At 39.4% G+C, this 16,240-nt stretch overlaps 1 protein-coding gene across 1 annotated transcript in view; it reads right to left on the reverse strand.

Annotated features, from left to right (window-relative positions):
- Window positions 1–12,076: 12,076 nt before the first annotated feature.
- The window catches only part of NDUFV2 (NADH:ubiquinone oxidoreductase core subunit V2), a 36,451-nt gene continuing 32,287 nt past the window's right edge, over window positions 12,077–16,240 (reverse strand). The window contains exons 5-6 of the mRNA XM_073631357.1: window positions 13,467–13,543; window positions 12,077–12,238 (exon numbers count right to left, since the gene is read on the reverse strand). Coding sequence (XP_073487458.1) covers window positions 12,145–12,238; window positions 13,467–13,543 — 171 coding nt within the window. The 3' untranslated portion in view covers window positions 12,077–12,144. The remainder of the gene's footprint in view (window positions 12,239–13,466; window positions 13,544–16,240) is intronic.

Here is a 16,240-nt window from a genome sequence, read left to right on the forward strand (position 1 = left end):
ATTTAAGGTTAATCAGAGGCACTTTAACCGGTTCCCGACCGGCGCACACCGATGTACGTCGGCAGAATGGCACGACTGGGCAAATGGACGTACCTGTACGTCCATTTGAATTCCCCGCCATGCCATTGCGTGCGCACCGCCCGGGAGCTCCGTGAGTCGGGTCGTGGGTCCCGCGGTCTCACGGAGAGGACGAACGGGGAGATGCTGATGTAAACAGCATCTCCCCGTTCTGCTTAGTGACAAGTGTCACTGATCACAGCTCCTTGTCATCGGGAGCTGTGATCAGAGTAATGACACTGCTAGCCCATCCCCCTACAGTTAGAAATCACTCCCCTAGGACACACTTAACCCCTCCCTGCCCCCTAGTGGTTAACCCCTTCACTGCCGGTGTCATTTACACAGTAATCAGTGCATTTTTAATCGCACTGATCGCTGTATAAATGACAATGGTCCCAAAAATGTGTCAAAAATGTCCGCCATAACGTCGCAGTCACAATAAAACTCGCTGATTGCCGCCATTACTAGTAAAACAAAAATTATTAATAAAAATGCTATAAAACTATCCCCTATTTAGTAAACGCTATAACTTTTGCGCAAACCAATCAATAAACGCTCATTGAGATTTTTTTTTTTTTTTTTTACAAAAAATATGTAGAAGAATACGTTCAGCCTAAACTGAGGAAAAAAAATGTTTTTTTATATATTTTTGGGGGATATTATTGCAAAATGTAAAAAATAATGCATTTTTTTCAAAATTGTCGCTCTTATTTTGTTTATAGTGTAAAAAATAAAAATCGCAGAGGCAATCAAATACCACCAAAAGAAAGCTCTATTTGTGGGAAAAAAAAGGACGTCAATTTTGTTTGGGAGCCACGTCGCACGACCGCGCAATTGTCAGTTAAAGCGACGCAGTGCCGAATCGCAAAAACGAAGCGGTTAAATAATGGCAGGTGTGTACTGACTCCTATTCAACATGAGTTTGAATGTGATTGTTTAACCACTTCTGCCCAGTAAGGATTTACCCCCTTCCTGACCAGGCCATTGCGATACGGCACTGTGTCGCTTTAACTGAGAATTGCGCAGTCGTGCGATGCTGTAACCAAACAAAATTGATGTCCTTTTTTCCCCACAAATAGAGCTTTCTTCTGGTGGTATTTGATCATCTCTGTGGTTTTTATTTTTTGTGCTATAAAAAAAAAAAAAGCAACAATTTTGAAAAAAAACCCACTTTACTTCTTGCTATAATTTCCCCATTTTGAAAAAAAATAAACATTTTTTCCTCAGTTTAGGCCGATTTGTAATCTTCTACATATTTTTGGTAAAAAAAAAATTGCAATTAGCGTATATTGATTGGTTTGCACAAAAGTTATAGCGTCTACAATATAGGGGATAGATTTATGGCATTTTTTTTATACTAGTAATGGCGGCGATCTGCGTTTTTTTTTTTTGTTTTTTTTTTTTTGTTATTATTGCGGCGGACAGATCGGACACTTTTTGGACCACTGACATACAGCGATCAGAGCTATATAATAGCCACTGATTACTGTATAAATGTCACTGGCAGGGAAGGGGCTTAACACTAGGGGGCGCTCAAGGGGTTAAATGTGTTCCCTCAGTATGTTCTATGGGGGGGGTGGGACTGCCTGGGGGAGACTGATCGGTGTTCCTCTACTAGGAACACACAGCTGCATCCCCAGTTATAGGAGGGTGTGCATACTTCTGCGACCACATTTTAGTTTTACTTCCATCCCCCCCCACCCCCTAAAAGATTTGTTTGTTTTTCAATTGAGTTGTATAGTTTATAGGTCACGTTAAAGGTGGAAAAAGTTCTGAAATGATTTATCTTGGTCTCATTTTTTTTAGACCACAGAAACCTGACATTGTAACCAGGGGTGTGTAGACTTTTTATATCCACTGTACATGACTCACTTCTGACAGCTTTTGCAGACTCCAAGAGAGAGGGGAGCGGAGGTGGTATGTCCCTTACCTCCAATTAAGACTCAGAGCTCTCCTCACTGACAGATGTAGAGGAGAGAGGTTCGCAGATAATGGGGTACAACCTATGTAGCAGGATTTGTTTCATCTGTTGTACAATTGTTTCCATACCCTGGCAGAAATTGTGAAATTTTGGCATTAATATTGAAAATATGACTGATCATGCCAAAAAAAGTCTTATTTAAGAATAGCAATTACATGAAGCCATTTATTATCACATAGTATTTTGGATCCTTTTTAAATCATAACAGAAATCATCCAAATGGCCCGATAAAAAGTTTACATACCCTGGAATGTTTGACCTTGGTACAGACACAGAAGGTGGCACACACAGGTTAAAATGGCACTTAAAGGTTAATTTCTCACATTTGTGGCTTTTTAAATCACAATTAGTGTCTGTGTATAGTCAGTGAGTTTGCTAGCTTTCACATGGATGCACTAAGCAGGTTAGACACTGAGCCATGAGGAGGTAGAAATGAAAAGTCAAAAGACCTGCCTAACAAGGTAATGGAACTTTACAAAGATGGAAAAAGATATCCAAAGCCTTGAATATGCCAGTCAGTACTGTTCAATCACTTAAGTGGAAAATGTGGGGATCTCTTGATACCAAGCCAAGGTCAGGTAGATTAACCACTTAAGGACCAGCCTCGTTTTGGATTTTAGGTGTTTACATGTTTAAAACAGGTTTTTCTGCTAGAAAATTACTTAGAACCCCCAAACATTATATATGGTTTTTCTTCTAACACCCTAGAGAATACAATGGCGGTCATTGCAATACTTTTTTTTGCACCGTATTTGCGCAGCGGTCTTATAAGCGCACTTTTTTTGGAAAAAATTCACTTTTTTGAATAAAAAAATAAAACAACAGTAAAGTTATCCCAATTTTTTTTTATATTGTGAAATATAATGTTACGCCAAGTAAATTGATACCCAACATGTCATGCTTGAAAATTGCGCCCGCTCGTGGAATGGCGTCAAACTTTTACCCTCAAAAATCTCCATAGGCGACGTTTAAAAAATTCTACAGGTTGCATATTTTGTGCTACAGAGGAGGTCTAGGGCTAGAATTATTGCTCTCGCTCTACCGGTCGCTGTGATACCTCACATGTGTGGTTTGACCACCGTTTTCATATGCGGGCGCTACTCGCGTATGCGTTCGCTTCTGCGCGCGAGCTCGTCGGGACAGGGGGGTTTTAAAAATTTTTTTTTTTATTTTTATTATTTATTTTACAATATTTTATTAATTTTTACACTGTTTAAAAAAAAAAAAAAAATTGTGTCACTTTTATTCCTATTACAAGGAATGTAAACATCCCTTGTAATAGAAAAAAGCATGGCAGGACCTCTTAAATATGAGATCTGGGGTCAAAAAGACCTCAGATCTCATATTTACACTTAAATGCAATAAAAAAAAAAAAAAAAAAAAAAAGAAAAAAAGTAATTTAGAAAAATGACATTTGAAAAAATATGCCTTTAAGAGGCGTGGACGGAAGTGACGTTTTGACGTCGCTTCCGCCCAGCAGTGTCATGGAGACGAGTGAGCGCCATCTTGGCCTCACTCGTCTCCAGACACACCAGAGAACAGGACGCGATCGCCTCCGCCGCTACCGACGGCTCCGGTAAGCGGCGGAGGGCACCGGATCGCGGCGGGAGGGGGGGCCCCTCTCCCGCCACCGATAAAAGTGATCTCGCGGCGAATCCGCCGCAGGGACCACTTTTATCTGAAAGCCGGCCGCTGCACGAAAACGGGGATACCGGGGTTATGGCAGCTAGCTGCTGCCATAACAACGATATCCCCGTTCAAAATTAGGACGTACATAGTCGTGCGGCGGTCGGGAAGTGGTTAAGAAAGGTTTCAGCCACAGGAAAACCCACAGGTAACCTCGGGAGAAATATAGGCTGCTCTGGAAAAAGATGGTGTGGTTGTTTTTAAAAGGAGCACAATACGATGATACTTGAACAAAAAAGAGCTGCATGGTCAAGTTGCCAGAAAGAAGCCTTTACTGTACAAGTTCAACAAAAAAAGCCTAGTTACAATATGCCCAACACCTTGACATGCCTCATTGGCTTTTTTGTGACATTGGCGCAGTAAAGGCTGCCTTCTGGCAGCTCAACCATGCAGTTCTTTTTTTGTTCAAGTATCGTTGAATTGTGCTCCTTAAAAACAACCACACCGTCTTTTTGAAGAGCCTGTATTTCTCCTGCGGTTACCTATGGGTTTTTCTTTGTATCCTGAAAAATTGTTCCGCCAGTTGTGGCTGCAAACTTTCTTGGTTTACCTGACCTTGGCATCAAAAGAGCCCCTAATTTTCCACTTCTTAATAAGTGCTTAAACAGTACTGACTGGCATATTCAAGGCTTTGGATATCTTTTTAGATCCTTTTCCATCTTTGTAAAGTTTCATTACCTTGTTACGCAGGTCTTTTGACTAGAGGTCGACCGATATATCGGCCGATATTTGGCTTTTTTTTACTTAATCGGCATCAGCCGATTGTGCTGATAAAAAAGCCGATTCAGCGGGACTTGCAAATGACTTCTGTAATTGAAGTCAATTGCAAGTTGTCTGAAGTTTTCTTCTCTCCTCCTCTGGGCAGCCTGCCAAGTCTGATAAGAAGATACATTTGTATCTCTTTCAGGTTCTTTTATCAATAGACTGAACTCCGTGGAGAAGTTTTTTAGTTTAACCATTTAAAGACTAAATCTTTTCTGACACTTGTTGCTTACAAGTAAAAATTCTGTATTTTCTGCTATAAAATCACTTAGAACCCCCAAACATTATATATATATTTTTTTTAGCAGAGACCCTAGGGAATAAAATAGCGGTTGTTGCAATATTTTATGTCACACAGTATTTGCGCAGCGGTCTTTCAAACGCAATTAAAAAAAAAAAAAAATACACAAATGAAATTAAAAAAAAAAAAAGCAGTAAAGTTAGCCCATTTTTTTTCGTCCAAAAGTTTTGATTACCTGTTTTTGTGTATTTAATATTTAAGATATAGTTATTTTTTTTTAATCTAAATTCTACATACAAGTGAACTGATTGGAGGTTTGTTTTGTTTAATAAATGTTTAAATATAAAAAATTTTCTGTATCACTTATTACTTAAGGCTGCTTTCACACTGGAGCGGGCATGCGTTGACGGTAAAATGCTGTTAATTTTAGTGGCGCTTTACCGTCATTTTAGCGGCGCTATTCGGCTGCTAGCGGGGCGCTTATAACCCAGCTAGCGGCCGAAGAAGGGGTTAAATGCGCCCCTGAAGCGCTGCTGCCGAAACGCTTTGCAGGCGCTTCGGCAGCGGTGCGCATTCATTTCAATGGGCAGGAGTGGTGGAGGAGCGGTATACACACCGCTCCAAAGATGCTGCTTGCAGGACTTTTTTTTAACATCCTGCCAGCGCATCGCCTCAGTGTGAAAGCACTCGGGCTTTCATACAGACTGCAGGGGAGCCGTTTTACAGGCGCTGTTTTTAGCCCAAAAGCGCCTGAAAAACGCCCCAGTGTGAAAGGGGTCTAACTGTTAGATTTTATGAGATGAAGGGAAAAAAAAAAAAAAAAAATCGGCCTAATATATCGGCCCTAAATAATCGGCATCATATATCGGCCATCGGCCACCGCAATTTCTAAATATCGGCTTTGGCATCGGCCAGAGAAAAACCCATATCGGTCGACCTCTACTTTTGACTGTTCTTTTCTACCTCCTCATGGCTCAGTGTCTAGCCTGCTTAGTGCATCCATGTGAGAGCTAACAAACTCATTGACTAATTGTGATTAAAAAAAAAAAAGGTGGGAAAATAGACCTTTGCCATTTTAATCTGTGTGTGCCACCTGTGTCTGTACCAAGGCCAAACATTCCTGGTGATTTCTGTTATTATGATTTAAAAAGGATCCAAAAAACTTAGTGATAAATGGCTTCATGTGATTGCTATCCTTAAATAAAAGACAGTTTTTTAGCATGATTAGTCATATTTTCAATATTGATGCCAAAATTTCACAATTTCTGCCAGGGTATGCAAACTTGAGCACAACTGTATATCACCTGAGGCTAATTACTTCACTGGGTATATGTGAAGTTTTTCAACCACATTAAGGAGCACTGGAATATCCATCAGAACAGGGACCCCAGTGGGTTTAAATAACACGAACATTGGCGCAGGGAGGGGGTGGATTTCAAAAGAGCCATGTCCAAAAAGGAAACTTGGTGGATCTATGAAGCGGACACACTGATTCTCAAGGATCACAATATATGGATCTCTATTGTTACATTAGTGACCCTTAATATTCTCTTGATTGACTTTTAGGCCAATCTTGGAATTTTACAGTAACAATATTCTAATTTCATATATATATTTTTTTAAGGGTCATACTATATCTCAAACATTACGTTTAACACATTATATATATTTTTCATGCTATAGAACATAACTAATTTATTCACAGTGTGAGTAGTGGTTACATGGAAGGAGATAAGGGGTGGTAATGGTGCTTGGATTGGAAAACACTTTCAGGTGCCATCTATGGTGATAAAGAAGCTTGCAGTTTGGGTTTTAATTATTCTCATATATAGGTTTTTTTTAAATGTTTTAGTGCCTTTTTTGTTCATTATGATTTATATGCTTGTTTTAAATATCTTGCTTTAAAAAGTCCACAATTCAACTGGATGCTGGTGATTGAATTTGGTTCACAATAGTCGGTCACTTAACTTGTCCATTATGAATGGATTAGCTTTAAATCCCTTAACCTTGTGTCCCCGATGATGTCACAACAAAACATGTTGGGCAAAGCGAAGGGAGGACTCGTGTGAGAAAGAACTGTTCTAGGAGACAGAGTAGACCGGCAATAATGCCTATGTAGCGCTGACAGACACACAGCCTGGCTCAAAGTGCAGCTTCCCGAGTGCTACAAAGTCATAGTGGGATCCTTAAAGTGGAGTTCCACCCACTTTTACAACTCTTCAGCATCCCTCACTAAACTGTGCACTGTAAACAAATTGGATTTTTTTTTTTTTTCTCAGCACCTACTGTATATCTGCTGTATTCATTTTTCACTTCCTCCTCCCTGACCGCAGCCCATCGCATCATTTCCTGTTTGCAATGCCTTCTGGGAAGGGGAGGCAACTTCCTCTGAAACTGCCGTTGCTATGGAAACCTGACCTGAAACCTATTACACTGCTTGTGCTGCAGTGAGCATGTGCAAGATCTGCAAGGATGAGATCCAGGAAGAAATACAGTCTGGCTTCAGATGCCCACACTTAAGATGGCCATGGCCTGCTGTAAGTTTATAAAATAACAAACTACTGCTATAAACTAACAAAACAGACTTTAGTTGACAGACTAACTTTACTAGAATATATTAAGCTTGTGTATTATAGGGGTATTTTTATTTAAAAAGTATAATTTCGGTCGGAACACCACTTTAAAGCAAGGGTGTCTTTTTTTACATGCAAGTGTATTTTACTGTGTTAATTAAATACAAAATTATACGTTGTCCCTTTTGTGTTTTCCTTGAGTTTGCCTACGTGGTTTTATCCTGAGAGCGTTGACATCTTTACCACCATTGGTGGAGTGACAGCATTTACCCCAGCTCCAAAAGGGATATGTCTGCAAGACCTTGTTGCGGATAGATAATTTCTTTCAAGTAAGAGTGGTGGTGGGATTCACAGGAAGAAAAAATTCAAGTTTGGTTCAGCAGCTGTGGCAGACACTACATTTATTAAAAAACAAAAAACAAATATTGTTTAAAGAGGAAGTAAAGCCTCTTAAAACAAAAAAATAATACACCCTGCAAGGCAAAGGCATAATGAGCTAGTATGCATAGCATACTAGCTCATTATGAATTACTTACCTGAGATCGAAGCCCCGGCATCGGCCCTCGTTCGCCTCCTCAGACGCCGCCATCGATCCCGGAGTGACTTCCGGGTATCACGGCTCCGGCGCTGTTACTAGCCGGAGCCGCGATGACGTCACTCCCACGCATGCGCACTGGTGCCGCCACTAACAGCATGATCGCCGTTAGAAACTGCACGCTCAGTGCGCCTGCGTCCAAAGTCTACGGCGCATGCGCCATAGACATTGGTGCCACTATTCCTGCAAATATCTCCTAAATCTTTTTGGTTTGAGAGATATTTCTTGCACCTACAGGTAAGCCTTAATCTATGCTTACCTGTAGGTTAAAGTGGTTGTAATGAGTTTACAACCACTTTAAGTCTTTCATGGATTTACAGAAAGCAAAAATAAAAATTAAGTACAGCGCTACGTTTAGATTGAAAGTGAAAAGCAGCCAACACACCTATAGACTCAAGGCAGAAAAAAACAATATATATATCACATCCACAGCCATGTGTATTACAATAAAGACATATAAAAATAGGTGAATACTACCAAAAAATGTATAACCATAAAATGGATAGTGTCAAATAATTAATCAGTGTTGATCACATATAAAGTAAATACACAATAATACTTAATCATCAGATGTGCCAGTGATTAGTAGAAACCCGTGCTGGTTCCATGAGCCAGACACCAAACATAAAAAACATGAAACTTTAAAAGTCCATAAACAATGTGTAGAAAAATAGTGAAGAAAACATCAGAGTTCAAAGGGGGTGATGATGCATAGCCAGATGGTATTCACAGAATTTTAGTCGCACCAAATCTGGCGAGTGGGCAGAAGGGAGACCACAAGTGTGCATAGATTGTACATCAGTGCCGGGGCCAACACCAGGAGTAGAGGAGGCTTACCGGAAAAAATTGACCTGAAATGGCGTACACCAGACAAGTCAAAAAAGCATAATAACCACTGGTTCTAGGAAATACGTCTTGTCAGATGTCATCAACAGATGATGGAAAGAAAAGGGGGGGTCCGCACGGCTTCCTCTCCCATAGGTAATCCAAAAGTCAGTTCCTACGATTACGAAGGAACTGTACTGATTCAGACACTTTTAGACTACAGGCCATGACCTTGAAAGATAGGTTCCTGGAGAAGGGTTATAACTCTGTGGATTTAGATAATGAGATCGAAAGTGCTTGTGCAACAGACCGTCAGTCATTATTAGAGGATAGACCTAGACAAACGAATGATGAATTCAAATGGTCCTTCTTGACATCTTTCTCCATGCAGCACAAGCATGTTAAGAAAATCTTTGAAAATCACTGGGATGTTTTAAAAACAGATAAAATCTTGGGACCTCTGTTGCCTAAGACTCCAAAGGTGGTGTTTAAGGGTGTTCCATCTCTCCGGAATAGGTTAGCACCTAATGTCATCAACCCACCAGAGAGACCATCCTTTTTCCACAACTTGATTGGATTTTATCCTTGTAAAAAGTGCTTGGTCTGTAAATTTAATACCTGTGGCAGAAGGGCTAGTTATAGTTTTTCTTCCACCGTGACCGGCCGTACTTACAAAATTAAACATTTCTGCACGTGTGCCACTACAGGAATAGTTTATCTTTTAACTTGCCCTTGTGGAAAGCAATATGTCGGCCGGACCATCAGATCTTTTACTACACGGGTTTCGGAACACATCAATCTCATTAAAGCAGGCAGTACTAAACACACTGTCCCTAGACACTACAGGGAGGTTCACGATCGGAACCCTGTGGGTACTCAATTCCTCATTATAGATAGGTACGTGCCCCCCTGGCGGGGCAGGTCGATTCTTAGAGGTGTCTCGCGTTTAGAGACCTACTGGGTCCCATTTTCCACAGGGTATCAACGTGGAGTGGGACATCAACTCTTTTATTAACCAAGCTTGAATATAAATATGATCTCTCTTATTGTCTAAATGACAAAGAATATTGTTATTATTTTTTTACTATACAAGATTATTGGTTGTCTTAATTTATGTCATGGAGTCCGGGATAATTACGGTTTAGAATGCAATTTTTGATATGTACGCTGTTGATTTCCCCCATTGGCAGTGTCCCTTTAATATTATGGCCCATGATTCTAAAATTGATCACTAATTAACCTTATTAGAATGTCCTTATATCACCTTTTGTTATTGCAAGCATTAGCCTTGTGTAATAATTTTTATCCCCTTTTTTTCTTTTTCAATCTGTTTTTATTTTAACACTAATGCCTTTTTTCAGTGCACTGATTTATTTCTCCTCTCTGCTGACACTTCGCCTCAGATTGAGGCTTGGTTTGTGTGAGGCTCTCTGTGTGATGGGAAGTGCATCACATATGAAAGTGAGGCTTGAGGAGCAGGCTGGCTGAAAGGGAGGCTTGGCTAGCGCTCTGACCAGTTCCTGGTAGATGGACTGATTCAGGGCACAACTTACCGTTTTTTTGTACTTATTTTTCATTTTTAATCTCCTAATTTAGAAACATGAGATACATGGTTCTCTGCTTCATTAATTTGTTCTTAATATAACTATTCAATTAGTCATCCTATGACCCTGTAAACCGGAAGCGATTCTTACTTGTTGCACTTCCGGTTTGTAGACACTCCCAGTGGGGGTCATCTTCTGTTTATAGAGCGGTGAGGTGAGGGTGGTCCATACCCCAGATGACGGCTCCTTAGCTGAAACATGTCGGGTGGACCCCTCACGATCGCCGCTATTTGAGCTCTGTTTCGTTCTTCCAAAAGGTGAGTCTGTTTTTTATTATTTTAATAAACTAGTGTTTTAAAACGTTATTACGCTATGTGAGTTTCGTTTGCTCCTTGCATGGCATATGAAACTACACGTTTGGCTTATGCTGGATTACCTATGGGAGAGGAAGCCGTGCGCCCCCCCTTTTCTTTCCACCATCTGTTGATGACATCTGACTAGACGCATTTCCTAGAACCAGTGGTTATTATGCTTTTTTGACTTGTCTGGCGTACGCCAATTCAGGTCAATTTTTTCCGGTAAGCCTCCTCTACTCCTGGTGTTGGCCCCGACACTAATGTACAATCTATGCACACTTGTGGTCTCCCTTCTGCCCACTCGCCAGATTTGGTGCAACTAAAATTCTGTGAATACCATCTGGCTATGCATCATCACCCCCTTTGAACTCTGTTGATGTTTTCTTCACTATTTTCTACACATTTTTTATGGATTTTTAAAGTTTCATGTTTTTTATGTTTGGTGTCTGGCTCATGGAACCAGCACGGGTTTCTACTAATCACTGGCACATCTGATGATTAAGTATTATTGTGTATTTACTTTATATGTGATCAACACTGATTAATTATTTGACACTATCCATTTTATGGTCATACATTTTTTGGTAGTATTCACCTATTTTTATATGTCTTTATTGTAATACACATGGCTGTGGATGTGATATATGTTTTGTTTTTTTTTCATGGATTTATAGATATGTTTGGACACTGCTTTTATGGGTCTGTATTGTTTGGACATAAGATTGTTGGACACAAGCACGTTTGGACATCAATTATTGTTAGCATACATAATTGGATCATGTTCATTTTCAATAAATTTGCAGATTTTTTTTATTATTAGGATTAAAAGGGTAAGTTCACCTTTACAGAAAAATCCAGGGCTTAGAAATGAATTCTACACACACTTCACTATATTCATGGAAACTTATCCATTTGTTCTACCTTACTTCCTGGATAGGCTATAGGTCATGACACAGGAAGGAGTTAACCAGCTGACCTCATTAGCACACACCCTTCATCATCCACCCATTTACAAACAACCCACAACACACCAAAATGTCCCATGAGCCACATGTAGCGCAGCCCATTGAAATCGATAGGCTGCCCTATGCGTGTCACAGGAAAAAACAAGCGTGCACTCCCACTACGCTAAATGTGAATGGGTCCTGAAAGTGAAAATGAACAAAGAACAATGAGGCTCCATTCACATAAGTGCGTTTCCTTGCATTTCAGAATGCACTGCACAGTAACAAATGCACCAAGCTCCGCTCTAAAAAAAAAAAAAAAAAAAAAAAGTTCTGAAGCTTCTTTGGGGCAATTGTGTGTAGGGCAGCCCATTAAGGTGGTGTCAATCCAAACAAAACAAAAAAAAAAAAAAAAGTACTGCTCCTGGCTCCCATCACCAAACAGCAACATACAGATCCTACCATTGCCAAATGTAATGCAGTGCATATACACAGACTATACAACTCAGGAATATTGGAACAAAACTGTTTTATTTATGTGTATAAGGGTTAAGCTTTGCAGTTATATTACACAGTAATTTTAGAGGTCTGCACGCACACCAAAGCCTGGTCCTTTTGGAGGTCCAGTCAGAGAGGTAAGTCCTCCAGCAGGTTCACACGAGAAACGGCCATTCCTAAAGTATTTAAAAAGATAATTTGATCAGTATACTCTTCTAGGATCTATAGCAATGCATTAATGTGCAGTGATGCTCATTTTAGAACACTGTTACATTATTCACACACATAAAAAAACACATATATATATATATATATACATATATATATATATATATATATAATGTAACCTTTACAATAGCAACAAACACCAACTTCTGAATAGTGAAAGAGTTTGTGAAGGTAATTGGAAAAAAAACAAAAACATGTCTATACTTGCCTACTCTGAGCAATGGAATCGCACAGAGCGGACAGGAACCTCTTCTCAGTGCCCCCACGGGAAGCAGTTTCTAATGGGGGTACTTGTGTGCGCTCGCCCCCGCTTCCTCCTCACTTGCTTTGATTGACAGCACTGGGAGCCAATGGCTCCCGATACCACAGCAAAGCCAGCGAGACCCAGAAGTGAGGAGAGAAGAGATCTGCAGACCTGCACGGTGCTGGATAGAATGAGGTCTTTGGTAAATTGAGGAGGTGATGCTGATACAAAACATTTTTTACCTTAATACAAGGAATGCATTAAAAAAAAAAAAGGTAAAAAAAAAACGTTTAGACTTTACAGCCCCTTGAAGCATACCTTACCTTGTAACATTAGTACTGATGCTGGGTGACCTTTCATACTCTTATCTGATAATTGCCCAGCAGCAGAAGTGCTGCATGCTCAACATTAAGAGTAATTGTGCATCAAGTGCAGTATGGCTTTCAAGAAGGAAAGATGGTATTAGTATGAATAGCTCTGTGACTCATAAAAGCAGACACAGCTTGCAGCACCACTTAGCTGAATATTTGTATTATATTTTAAAGGATTTCTCCAGAATTAAGGAGAGTTCCAGAGCAAGCCAATCTGTTTTCAAACAATACCGAAGCATTAGAGCCATCATACAAATAAGCACAAAATAAAATAAGCTATAAAGTGAAAATAAAAATGATCTGCACATTGAAGGTCTATGTATTGTAAACTGATAAATTAGACATTGGCATCCTCTACCCAGTAACCAAAATAAATGACAGGAAACAAAAAGGAAGGTGCTTTTGAAGGGTGAATGATAGCATGAAACCCTCAACGTTATAACAGGATACCCTTTTGTTTTATCAAGGAGACAAGATAAAGCTAGATCTGTGGTTTATCTAAATTACTTAGAATATGTATCTAATTACAAGAATATGCGAACACTTAAAAAAAATGGGTACCTGGGTCCAGGAGTAGGTATTTTCCCAGCTTTTAAGTCATCAATTATACTTTCAATATCCCTCGGCAAAAGATCCTCCTAGAAGATAAATCCGTGAAGTGGGTCAAAAAATATTAATTTATCATAAATGGTTTACAGTGAATGATGCCAGCTAAAATGTGCCTTGTACCATGTTCAGAAATGACATACATAAAACTGCACCCCAAATTCATTCTACTTAAAGCAGAATCACAGTATTCAGCCCCATTTAGTGCCTATATTGTGGTACTTTACTGAAATATCTCAATCTGAAAAATATAACATTATGGCCACTAGATGAAGCTGATGATCATAGGAAAACAAATATTGGCCAAAATACTGTTATTATATGTGGGGGCTTGAGTTTGCTGCAAACCTAAATATGTATTTTAATTATGTAAATTGCTGATTAACTTCCCACTAATGACAAAATTCAGCAGAAATTTGATGTGGTCTTAAAGTAAATGTTTTGTATTAACAGCTTTGTTTAAGGCATAAACAGAGTATTTTATTGGGATTATGTTGGGTGGCCAGTGGAAGTGCAGAGTAAATATGCATATGGATTGTAAAAGCTGTAGCATGTAAATTACAGCCGTGGACAAATTTGTTGGTACTCTTCCACAAAAGAAAGTGAATGAATATAGGCGGCGCCCGCTGTATCGCAAGAGCTACCGCAGGCGCCAGCTATATTCATTCACATTTGTTGCAGCTGACAGGAGCTTTCCGTTGCACCACACTTACAAACATGGATACCTGACACAGGTGAGAAGCAGCTTGTTGTATACCTGGACCAAAATGTAAAACCACAATTTTTTCTGAAGTAACTTGAAAAATTACCTGACCAAATATGACAACTTTTGCTTTTGAAGCAACAGAATATTTTAAAAGAAAACAAAATGGAATGAACAAAAATTATGGGACCTTTAACCCATAATTCTGTTGTGCTAACCTTAGAAGCTATCACTACAAAACAAGAAATGTCTGTAGCTCTTAAATGAGACTTCTACGCCTGCCAACAGGTAGTTTGCAGCCCTCTTTTTGAGAAAACTGGTATAGCAGCCTGGTATGTTCCCCAGATTGCATGTCTCAGCTCTTTACATAGATGTCTGAAATTAAGATCAAAACTCAGGAGGGCCACTACAGAACAGTCCATGTTTTGTTCTTGGCATTCTTGGGTGCTATTAGCAGTGTGCTTTGGGATCCCGTAGGAGGATCCATGATCTGCAAACTAAGGCAAAGCTATCTGACCCTGGGCAGCGTTTTTTGCTTTGGAATTTCTTGATAGTCTTGAGATTTAATTATACCCTGCCCCAGTCTAGGATATCCCATGTCAGAAACCGCAAAAAAGCCCCAAAGCATAATCAAGCCTCCTCCATGTTTCACGGTAGGTACAGTGTTCTTTTCTAAAATGCTTTATTTTTGTGTCTGAACAGAGCATATATGACTTGTCCAAAAACTAGCTTTGTCCCCTCTGTCCACAGGACTTCATTCCAGAAGCATTGTGGCTTGTCTACAAGCATTTCAGCAAATTCCAGTCTGGCTTTTAGGGGTTTTTTTTTTTACCTTTCAACAGCAAAGTCCTCCTGGGTCTTCTCCCCTTCAGCCCACTTTTGCTCAAAAAACAGATGGTGCATTCAGACACTGATGCGCCTTGACCTTCAGCTTGTATCTCTTTGAGATTATTAAACTTTACCTTTGAAATGCTGGTCTATAACTTTTTCTCTGATCTCCTTAGACAACTCTCTCCTTTATTTTCACTGGTTCATGTTTAGTGTGGTGCATACAATGTTACCAAACAGAACAGGGACTACATTTCTTCATTTAAAATAGACTGATTACAAGATTGAAGACATGTGTGAGGCCCCTTTCACACGGACGGACTATCCGTTTTTCTTCCATCCGTCAACGGACGACAATGCATTCCTATGGGCAAATGGATGACCATCCATTAACCTCCGCTTCCCTTTTAATCCGTTTTTTTTTTTTTAACGTACAAGGCTACGTCCAGATTCGTCAAAACGGATATTAACTGACAATGGCCGTTAACGTCCAATCAGTTAAGATCCATTTTAAAGAAATAATTCAAAGTTCATACTTTGACAACTAAAAAAACAAAGTGAAAAAACCTTTATTTTAAACGGTTTATACAGAATAATAAAACTAAAAGAGTTTGAACATATGTGCTTTTGTGTCTTTTTATGCTATCAAAACACAATGAAATAACCAAATTATTTAATAAATTTAAATTTGCACTGCATTATTTATATATTGGTACTGCCATGGAACTTCTGATGGAGATAGAAAGTAGTCGGCAAATTGTTCACACATGGCAATGTAGGATGGGAGGAGCAATGCTTTCTGGGTAATTTCCTTAAAGGCACATAAACTCCTGTAAACGGATACAAAAACGCATGTAAACGTGTACTTTAACGGATGAAAACAGATATTAATGGAATGGAAGACGGATGAAAATGGAGATTAACAGAACAGAAGATGGATGAAGCAACGGATAAGAACTGATACGTTTTTAACGTGGCTAAACTGATGGTGCCCGTGTAAAAGGGGCCTGATACTAATAAAAGAGAATAGTTAGTTTGAAATATCACTATGATGCAAGTCTTTATGATCTTCTCTGGAGGTACTAACATATCTGTCCAGGCCATTCTAGAACATCTATCTACAATAATAACTTTTGCTTTCCAGACTGTCTTTGCTTTACTCTATAACATACTAAAAGGGCATGCAAATATACATGAA

This window comes from Aquarana catesbeiana, linkage group LG05 (genome assembly GCF_042186555.1).
Source record: "Aquarana catesbeiana isolate 2022-GZ linkage group LG05, ASM4218655v1, whole genome shotgun sequence".
NCBI classification, from domain to species: Eukaryota; Metazoa; Chordata; class Amphibia; order Anura; family Ranidae; genus Aquarana; species Aquarana catesbeiana.